The sequence below is a fragment of the Apis dorsata genome, unplaced genomic scaffold (assembly GCF_000469605.1).
Source record: "Apis dorsata unplaced genomic scaffold, Apis dorsata 1.3 scaffold_636, whole genome shotgun sequence".
Lineage (NCBI taxonomy): Eukaryota > Metazoa > Arthropoda > Insecta > Hymenoptera > Apidae > Apis > Apis dorsata.
Window position 1 is genome coordinate 67,512 of NW_006263829.1, and position 11,071 is coordinate 78,582.

The 11,071-nt window shown below is 23.1% G+C and overlaps 3 protein-coding genes across 4 annotated transcripts in view; 2 read left to right on the plus strand and 1 right to left on the minus strand.

Moving 5' to 3' along the window:
- Positions 1 to 858: 858 nt before the first annotated feature.
- On the plus strand, positions 859 to 4,470 carry LOC102671724 (sprouty-related, EVH1 domain-containing protein 3). Of its 2 annotated transcripts, XM_006621763.2 has the most exons (7): positions 859 to 981; positions 1,092 to 1,391; positions 2,156 to 2,474; positions 2,622 to 2,790; positions 3,030 to 3,088; positions 3,203 to 3,750; positions 3,980 to 4,470. In XM_006621763.2, the coding sequence occupies exons 2-7, from the start codon at positions 1,372 to 1,374 to the stop codon at positions 4,134 to 4,136; spliced, it is 1,272 nt and encodes a 423-aa protein (XP_006621826.1). In that variant the 5' UTR covers positions 859 to 981; positions 1,092 to 1,371; the 3' UTR covers positions 4,137 to 4,470. The 2 variants fall into 2 exon arrangements, with proteins under 2 accessions (XP_006621826.1, XP_006621827.1); XM_006621764.2 differs by having other exon boundaries at positions 861 to 1,391; positions 3,063 to 3,088.
- A 3,263-nt stretch (positions 4,471 to 7,733) lies between these two features.
- On the minus strand, positions 7,734 to 9,142 carry LOC102672081 (adrenodoxin-like protein 1, mitochondrial). Its single transcript, XM_006621765.2, has 4 exons — positions 8,931 to 9,142; positions 8,755 to 8,806; positions 8,382 to 8,629; positions 7,734 to 8,303 (listed from the first exon to the last, which is right to left on the minus strand). The coding sequence occupies exons 1-4, from the start codon at positions 9,037 to 9,039 to the stop codon at positions 8,200 to 8,202; spliced, it is 513 nt and encodes a 170-aa protein (XP_006621828.1). The 5' UTR covers positions 9,040 to 9,142; the 3' UTR covers positions 7,734 to 8,199.
- A 213-nt stretch (positions 9,143 to 9,355) lies between these two features.
- The window catches only part of LOC102672221 (sorting nexin-24-like), a 3,386-nt gene continuing 1,670 nt past the window's right edge, over positions 9,356 to 11,071 (plus strand). The window contains exon 1 of the mRNA XM_006621766.1: positions 9,356 to 9,723. Coding sequence (XP_006621829.1) covers positions 9,571 to 9,723 — 153 coding nt within the window. The 5' untranslated portion in view covers positions 9,356 to 9,570. The remainder of the gene's footprint in view (positions 9,724 to 11,071) is intronic.

The window sequence follows — 11,071 nt, forward strand, 5'->3', positions numbered from 1 at the left end:
GACATCTTTTTTTTTTAATAATAAAGAAATGTACTTTACAACTTTGCATCTAAAAGTTATTAAAATGAATTTAGAAAATATCGATAATGAAAAATATATTAATAAATATTTGTTTGTTTATTTTATAATATAATTATATATAATTTATATGCATTATAATTTTTATTTTTTTAATTGAATTATATTATATTGTTTAATACTATCAATTATTAATTTTATTGATTTTTTCTTTGAATTTTTATATTTTTTTTTTTATATTTTTTATTTTCTTTTATAAAAAAAATATATATTATATTTTTAATATTTCTGAATATATATTATTAAATTTTATATTCAAGAAACAAATTAAACATGATATGATATAATATTTAGTATAAATTTATATTATTATCGATCCATAATTATGAATTAACATCGGCTAGATAAATGTATTAGAAAATCAACGTTTCAAGTTCAGGGACGTATTTAAATATACAAGCCTATAATAAAGTAATAGAATTAATTTTATATTTTATATAATAAAAAATTTTATAAAATAAAGAATATTTAATGTATATTTTGTAATTAATTATATATTAATTAGTGAATATAATATAAAATTTGTGTATTAATATTATTTATTAATATATGATATAATAAAATTTAATTTAATAAAATGAGAAAAATATATAAAAATAACAAAATATATAACAAGTATTTATTAAGAAGCTACACAATTTTCATGCAAAATGATTTTTATGTAAATTTAAATATAAAAATAATAAGACATTAAAATATATTTAAAATCTTAAAAACATTACAGGATTGTGAGTAATTTAAACGTATATTGTGCGCCATAGAGAGTTAGCGCGCTTAATTATTAACAAGACTGTATGAGCAGCATCGATGAATGAATCCTGTTGCGCAGACCGGTAGCTTTCATTGTAAAAGCGTCGATAGCTACCATATAGTCAGTCAGTTTCACGGGGTGAACGTCGATGCGTGAGTTTCGCCAAATATTCTTTTTTGTATTTAGACTAAGAATTGTAATTAAAGAGATTGTGCGATATGATAATATTTGGACAATATGATTAGTGTTTTTATTAATGAAGGTATGCTAAAGAATATGCAAAAGAAGAGATGTTTTCGAAACGAAAGCGACGGTCGGTAAAATCTAAAGGGAGCAGGCGTGGACTGCGAGTTCAAGTCGGGCGTGGGGATGAACTCTACGGGGAATGCGAGAGGGAGGAGGACTGGGGCGCTTCCTGTGGTTGGCACTAGCCTAAAAAAGCTCCATAAACAGAATCGCGGCCGAATGTCTTTTCAATGCAACGAAAATGGTGAAGTGTGGGAAAAAGTGGGCATTGAGTAAAAGCTTCGACAGCTCGAATCATGACAGAGGCGTCAGAGGAGTAAGTAATATTACAATGTCTGTCGTATTTTTTGATAATTCTTTCGAAACCTGACTATGTTCATGACTATGGCTTAAATTTTGTATTCCTTGATCATGTTTGCAATGCGGCACTTGACAGTTCTGTCTGATCTCATCTTATTCATTCTCCTGTCAACATTTTGCATATCTATTAGTTTGCTTTAAGTTCTTCAAATTTTTTATATTTGAAACAATTCTTTCTTCTTGAAAATGTGTCATATTCATTGTATATCTAAAAATTTACACAAGTAAACGTATGATTTCGGTCAAAGTGTTGGTGTGTTATCCTATGTCCGTGTAGGGGTGACCGTTCATTCATTAAATCGATGTCAGCGCGTAACATCTGCTATCTCGTATATAACAGCGATTCTTCGCTTTCGCATATATGTCGGTCTTGCGCGTTTTTAAAATATCTTTAAAGTAATTTCGATCTTATATTGGTTCCAAATTTTCTTATTAAGTAAGAATTTGTGAATAAAATCTAATTTCTTATAAATCTTGTTTAATAAAAATATATTTTATATAATTCTATAATATTATTATAGAATTATAGTTAAAATTAAAATATATCATATAAATCTTCATGATAAAGTTTTTATTTTCCATTAAATAATAATATATATGTGAATCTTATTTTTTTAAGTTAATAAATATATTTGTATTAAAAACATAATAATTTCATAAATCAATTTTGTAATGTGAATTTATAATATTAACTTTTTTTCTTTGGCATTTCATTTTTAGTGGTAACTATTTGGTGAGGGTTCGTGCCCAGGTAATGACAAGGGATGATAGTTCAGGTGGTTGGGTTCCTCTAAGTGGCGGTGGTTTAGCAAATGTTTCGGTTAGACGAAGACCAACTTCTTCAGGTGGACATCAGTCTAATAATACCAATGGATCTGGTATTTCTACTACGACTGCCTCTACTACCAATACTACACAATCTGTATCTACTACAAGTATCACTAATGCCCAAAATCATGGATCTTCTAATAGTTCTCCACCTGGTGCAAAAAAAAGACATGAATACCTTATTTATGGGAAACGCATCACTGATCAATCAGTAATAAATATATCTAACTATATATTATATATATATATATATTATATATATCACTAACTATATATTATAATATTATATATATTTAATACATTTTATGTATAATTTATGTATTTGTTGTAAATATAATACATTATTATTTTTTTGTAGGTTGTTCTTAGTTGTACAATTAAAAAAGATTTTGAATATAATAAGGTAATGCCAACTTTTCATCATTGGAGGACAGGAGAGAAAAGATTTGGACTAACATTTCAAACAGCTGCAGATGCAAGAGCTTTTGATAAAGGTGTTCGTACAGCTGTTGAAGAATTACTAGAAGGTAAATTGTTAATTTAAATATAATATTTATTTTAATAAATTTGATAAAGATGATAATGATAAAATTTTGTATTAATATTATTTTATATTTCATTATTTGTTATTTTATTGCTACTTTTTATGGAATATGTAAATGGTAAGAATGTTAATTGTATTTTGAATATTACTAAAATTTAATATTTTAATTTTATATAAGTACATAAAAATATTTTCTTTTTCTTTATATTTTTTATAATTCAGGACTGACCAATTCAACATATGACAATTCATTAGATGCTGGTGATGAGGATGTTTTTATGGTATGTATTAAATAAAAAAAAAAAGAAAATAGTAACATTGAAGTAGTAACATTAATATTGAATTTATTTATTAATATTATGTATAATTATGTTAATGTATAATTTATTTTATAGACTTTAAACTTACCCGTGGAACCACCAGAATCACGTCCATCATCAGATACTCCTCATGGAATACGAGTGCCCAATTATCAATCCCAGTGTTCAGATCTTCCTGATTCCCATAAACCTATTCATTATATTGGTGGACCATCTATAAAAGTGCCACCATCTCAGCATCCTTTGGCAACAACTGAAGATGTTGGATCAGATAGCTACTCTTATGTGCAGCTCACAACACTTAATCATGAATATTTATATCCTATTATCGGTGATCATAAAGGAGATCGATTAAATAGACATAATACCAGCAGTTCTTTGAAAAAACCAGATATTATAGTATCTCAACCTTCTAAAAATACTATGAAACGTAACGTTCGATTACGATGTAAACATTGCCAAGAATTATATACAGAGCAGCACAATCCTAGGGGATCTTGTGAATATGCACCTGATCCTATTAGACGAGGAATCGCAAAAATTTCGTGTCTATCTTGTGCTCAGGGTATGTTATATCACTGTATGAGTGATGCTGAAGGTGATTTTGCCCAAAATCCTTGCAGGTGAGTAAAATCTATTGAAATATTTATTTCGATTATTTTTGTTTAGCTTTTTTAAGATTATTTAAATTCTTCAATAAGAAAGTTTCAAAATATAGATGTTTAATATCTATAATGTATTCAATAGTTATTTGATAATTAAATCACTACAAATTAAATTACCACATATTTTTGGGATGATTTTATAATACATAATTAAGAATACATTATAAATCAATATTAAATTATACAGTTGTAGTACAGAAGAAGGATGTGGACGCAGATGGTTTGGTTTGGCATTATTATCACTGATCGTTCCTTGCTTATGGATTTATCCTCCACTAAGAGCTGTTCATTGGTGTGGCACGTCCTGTGGCATGTGTGGAGGACGTCACCATCCGATGGAATAACTGGAGGAACCCTTTGATATCTCTGCTCCATACTCAGTTCAACCAACTACTGAATCAACCAACTTTTCTTCATCACGTGGTGCTGTGGCTAATGTGTATGAATGTCATGATCTGAGTATGGGTCGTTGTCAGAGGTATCAAAGGGGTAGACAGCTTCCAGTACATGCACTTATCCATCAGCGTCATCTTTGAAATAATTTATTTCAAACAAACCAAAAAAGATATGAGCACAAATTGTCGCATTTAGCTCTGAAACCATGTATATTCCATACATTTTGTATATTTTATTAGCAAATGCATTATTTAGACACATCTGTACATTAAACAATTTGGACGTCGTTTAGTATTTACTCTGAATGATTGGTCCAATAATATTATCTGGACTGACCAACTATTTGTGATACATGGTGCACATTGTGAGAATTCAGTCAAGAAAAGAGATGTAATTTGTTATTCCCAGTTTGAAAGCTAGTTTTTGTCTTGTATGAAAATGACAAGGAAAATGTTTGCTATATTATAAGATTAAATTTTACCGTAATTGTCAAGAAAGAGAAATATAGAGAAATAAATTAAAAGTTTTTATTCTATTATAAATAAATTAAAAATATTATTTATTAATTTTTTTATACTTTAAATTTCATCAAAGAATTGAAAATATTGAAGTTTTATTATTATAATATTACTATTATTATTATATAATATTATTTGAATTGTTTTCTGTTTTTTTTTTATTTTTAAGTAAGATCTTGTATATTATTTGTATATTTGAACCCAGTGTTGATGACATCTATGTTATAGTATTTTATATAATTTTTCTACAAGAAATAATTTGAATTAAATTCAATTTAGTTAACAAGATGTGCAAAATGTGTGTGTATGTTTATATTTTAAATTTTAAATATTTAATAAAAAAAAGTATACAGAGATTTTTAATCTGCTTCAGTAATTAGCACAAACTGGTTAATAAAAGTTAGTTGCACTTTCACAAATATGTATGAAATTCATAATTAAATTGTATCATGTTTTATTAAAAATATTTATAATCATTCAAGAATGATTCTGAATATCTAGTGGTAAATAATTTTGTTCACTGATATGCAATTTCGTTTTTAAGGTCCTTTCGTATTGTGCTCTTTGTATCTACAAAATATTAATAATTATATAAACTCTATAGTCAAGTTATCTGTTAAATGGAATTTCTTATGCTACTATGTTGGCACAATGTTAAATGCTAAATAATATCAGTATTTACTATTTACTAGCATGGTACTTTTAGTACTATTGATCTTATTGTTACTTCATACATACTGAAGATAAGCTTATAAAACTTTAAGTACATGTATTGTCAGTTTGAGGCTTATTATGTATTGGAATATACTTTCAGTTTAAAATTTTATCATATTATAATTATGTATATATTAAAAAGATAATTTATATTAAAAGATAATTTTATGCAATGTTTGCATGAAATTGTTTACAGATTTAAAATTTTTTATTTTATAATATATTATAGTTTTCTAACATACATATTTGGCATTCTTGAAAAAATTCTGATTTATTGTATTATCTTTAATTATTTTTTATAATTGTATTAGTACCTAAGAGGTATTTCATTTCATTCTATATATTTTACAATTATTGAATGACATGGATTTTTTGGAATATAATTTATATGAAAATTAAGATATTTTTGAAAGAAATGCAGTTAGTTTTTAGCAATAATTTTGCTTATTGATGATTTCATTATACATTTTTTATAAGTATTCAACTTCATGAATTATAATATGTGATTTTATTCAATTTAAAAATTTGAATTATATATTCAAATTTGAATTTTATTGAAAGAAAATTAATTCTAAAATGCTATGAATTAAGCATAATACAAAAATATCTTGCTCATGACCATAGATATTAATGCAAGAAAACTAATAATAATTTAAAAAATTCAAAATTCAAAAACATATGACATAATAGTTACATAAAATCAATGATCATGTTATGAATGTCATAGAATGTTTTTAAATTATTTTTGAAATGCAATTTTTAATAAATAAGAAAAGTGCAACTTTGGAATAACAAAATAATTTATTGATCAACATCTTTTATAGACATTTAATTATTAAAAAAAAGCAGTTATTGCAAAAATATTTTTCAAATATACATAAAGAATTAATTATTATTATGAATAATTTTCATTATGCCTTATGTTTCTAGTCCGATAATGATAATATATTTTTAATTCATTTTTTAAATTAAAATATTTTATATCAAAATTGTCTTAAACTGAAAATTTTAAATATATCTATAGATTTTATTTGTGTAATTTTGTAATTGATTAATATTATTTCATATATAATGTATTATATATTTAATTTTAATTATATTTTTTTCTTTTTTTTTTGATTTATAATAATTTTTTTTTTTATAATTATTGTTTACTGATTTTATGTGACATAGTTAAATGCTTCAAATTGCATTAGCATAACAAATTTTATCTGCTATAAGTTAATTATTTCATGAACACACTTAATGATATTAAAATATTTTATCTCTCTGAGCTTCATATTTTTTTTAAATTTAAATATAATTATCATAATTTATAAATACATATAATAATTTTTATTAATAAATATTAATTCTATTGTGTGAAATAAGATATATTTATTAAATTAAATTAACTACAAGTATATAAATATAATAGTTCTTTTAATAGATGAAAAGGAAAAAGAAGATACATTTCATAATCAAAATGCTTCCAACCAAATAATGATTTTATTTTGATAATAAAAAGATTATATTTATATTTATTTAATAAGCTCAGTGAGATATACAGAAATGATATAATTAGGCTTTTTTTGTTGTATTATAAATTAATTATTATTGATCAGGATTTGTTTTATACAAAAAATTATAGAAGAATATTATTATAATATTATAAATGCTTCACGACAGAATTTTACTTAAAGTTTAAATTATGTAAATATTAAATTATTTACTGCCATAAAAAAAATTGATAGTTTACTTTTGATATTGAAGAAATTTCTTATTTTTATTGAGTTAAAGTATTCCATTAATATATGTAATGTAAACAGTTTTTTTCTATATATTTAATTAAATATCACGATCTATTTTTAGTTATAAATAAGTACAAAAAATTATTTTTTCAATAAGTCCGTTGTGATGACTCATACCAAATGAGAGAGATACATATGTAATCATTTTGACAATGTAGTTTTGTATGATATTGTGTGATTGAGCGAATGTATTTCTATTTAAATTCTTTTAATTATGAAGTATGACTGTAGGTTGCGATTGATCCGAGATATTACAATGTGTCTATAATTATAGTGATCAATAATGAACAGAAAATATAAATAAATATAGTTTGTATGATAATTATATAACAATGTTGATGATGATAATTATCGACACAAAGACATGTATGGATGCATAAAAAAAGTGCAAATTGCGTACGCATATAAATATAGGTAATGAACGTGAGAACGTATGCACATATAGAGAATATGTACACAAAGTTATTGTGAAAGTTGTCAAACTGGGAAAATGCATAAAGGTGCCTGCCAGAAATGAAAAACGTGTAAACACATTAGTGGCAGTGCTCAAATGCGATCAGTTTGCAAAAAAACTTATAGAGTATTTTCACTGATGTAAATGCTGCAAGATTAACAAATACAATTTTAATTCACGGATTCATTATATCATAAATGTTTAAATCTTGTATCATTGTAATTAAAGATATGTATCATAATCCAAATGTATAAGAAATAAATATATTGTACCATGACAAATGTCATATAAATCAAGTTTGTTGTTCTAAAAGTTTATGAAATACATTAAAGTACATTCTGAAAATATAATGTTTTTTTATCATTCATTAAATATTCATTAAAAAAATAAGAAAATATAATATTTAATTTATATTACACTTAAATTTTATACATAATAAAATAAAAGTTTATAATTATATTATTTATATATGTAGATAGAATATATACATATTAATTCAAATATAACATACAAGTAAAATCTATATTAATCTATATTAATGTGGAGTTGGTGTATGACCATCTACATAGAAATTTCTTGTTGCTTGAGGTAGTTCCAATTCTATGCCATCTAATTCTTTTGTTAATATAATTTGACAACCTAAATATATTAAATTGTTTTAATATCTTGAATGAAATTAATATTAAATATTAAATTATATTATATATTTTTATGTACCTAATCTTGAATTTTCTTTTAAAAAAGGAGCTAAATCTAACAGATCCTCTTCTTTTTCTTCAGCCATTGGGAGTTTATCTGTATAATCTTGATGTACATATACATGACAAGTGGTACAAGCAAGAGATGCTTCACAAGCACCTTCCATTTCAATTCCATATCTATGGGCTAAATATAATATATTATCTCCCACTTTTCCTTTTACAGGTATTCTTTTTCCCATTTTATCAATAAAAGTAACATTTACACTATAACATTTAATAAATTATATTAATTAAGATACAATAAATTTTATATTTTAATTCTTTTTATGATATAGAATTATGATATTTATCTATAATGATGTAATATTCATATATGTAATTTTACCTACATATCAGCTTCTGATTTTGGATCTTCCATTTCATATTCACCAAGAAAGGAATCTAAAAATTTAATTTATTATAAATATAAAATAATTCATTTTTAAACAATTTAAACAATTAAAATTTATATTGAAGTTATTTCTATCACATGTGGTAAGTTATATTTAAATGTAGCTATACTTACATTTTGACGTATGGATATCGAAATTTGATATTACTATTGTTTGATTTATTGGTAAAAACGATCTTTGTATTAATCCTTTCCATGTTGACAACTTTGTAAAAAATGTCATTTTTATATATTTTTAATTCTAACTTTTATTACAATTATACCGCGAACATTTTACAAACAAAAGCATTACTTTTATTCCAATGATTATAAGGAACAAAGATAAGAAACTTAATATAAAAGATAGACATTAAGGCATTAAAATAAAGGTTAAGACAATTGTTACTATTGTTTTATATTACTAGTGAAATTAAATAAATTTATTCTTTTATTTTTGATTGATTTTAATAAATTAAATTAAATGAAATATTGATTTTTTAAAACGAATTTTGATTTTATTATTCGTATCTAAATAAATTTATCAGTGTAAGATATATTTGAAAAGTTGGTATTATTTTATGCACATTTTATTTGTGGTAGTGAATTTTTCAATATATCGCGTGCGACATGCAACAATATAGTGAATTGACAGGTGCTTGACGATAGAATATAGTGTTACATTTTTCGTGTTTTTTTAAACTTTATTACCATATTATTACTGTATTATTTATTTCTCGTAAGTGTTTTAAGATTTTAGAAAATTGCCAGCGATGCAATGTATCAAGTTTTCATTAGCGGATACCGTTTGGCCGAAGTGTCACACGGCAAGCCCTATTATGTTTACTGTATTGAGGTTCTGGAATCAGAAAGTGGTATTCGATATTTTATCGAAAGAAGATACAGCGAATTTAACGCGTTACATCGCACGGTATACATTTTATTTTTATTGCAATCTTAATATTTGTATTAATATAATTTTTATTATGTAAAAAAATATCAAACATATCTAATACTATAAAATCTTATTTTTTTTGCATTTAATTAATTTATTTTTAATTTCTAATTTTATTTTTTATAAAAATAGAATTTATTTTTTAATAAAATTTTATTTTTTAAAAATAATATTGAAATAATAATATTGATATATATAAATAATATATTTTTAGACATCATGTTGATATTTATTCTATATAATATGTTATTATAGAATTAAATTGTACTCGTAATAAATTTCATATATAGAGAAAGAAAAAAATAAGATATATCTTTATTTTTATTTAATATTTTTTTTACTAAACAAAGATAATGTTTCTTTTATATTCTTTTTCCATTCACTTTCGTTTGTATAAATAACCTAGATCAATATTCATAAAGATATACATATTACAAAATATAAATATACAAATATATAGATTAAATAATAACATATAATACTTGTGTTTATATCACAAATTATATATTTAGAATCATATTGGAATCGTTTTTGTTGTAACTAAATTTATATTATTATTTATATTATATTTATTATATTATGGTAGTATCTCAAAATTTATTTCATTTAATCATTTTAATCATTTGCTTTTTAATCAAATTGTTTTTAATGTTATGCATGTATAATTAATTAAAAAGAATAAAGTTAATTTTATTTTATCATGCAGTATATTTTTTCAATAACATATGATTAATCATTTTAATAATGCGTTGTTTCATCAGTGTTTGAGCGATATATGATTTATGTAGTTGGGAGTTCTTTATATTGACTCACTATAAAATACTACATTTCACAATACTACATAACTATATGCAATTTCCGATTTCTTTTAGAGAGCAATTGAATTGCTCAAAAATCGCGAGTGAAATAAGTAGTAAAAGTATCTAATAAGTGTGTGTAGAACATATTAATTTGAAGTAATGTTCCAGATTGTAAGTTACAAATATATATATATATATAAAACATTTATTGTTATATATATATTAAATTCGTTTTTATTAATTATTAATGAAATTTTAAAATTTGTGAAATTTTTATATAAGAAATTTATTAGATTCATTCAAAATTTCTTCTATATGATAGAAATATGATAGGATGAAAATTATTTATTTGTTAAGATAAAAATTTAAAAGTCTAAAAAGAATATAAATAATATAATGTAAATTTAAATAATATAATGTATAATTTTAAATAATATAATGTATAAGTTTTAATTTATTTATTATTTATAAATTAAATTAAATTTTATTCACCTAAAAAAAACAAACTTTTTTTTTTAATATAA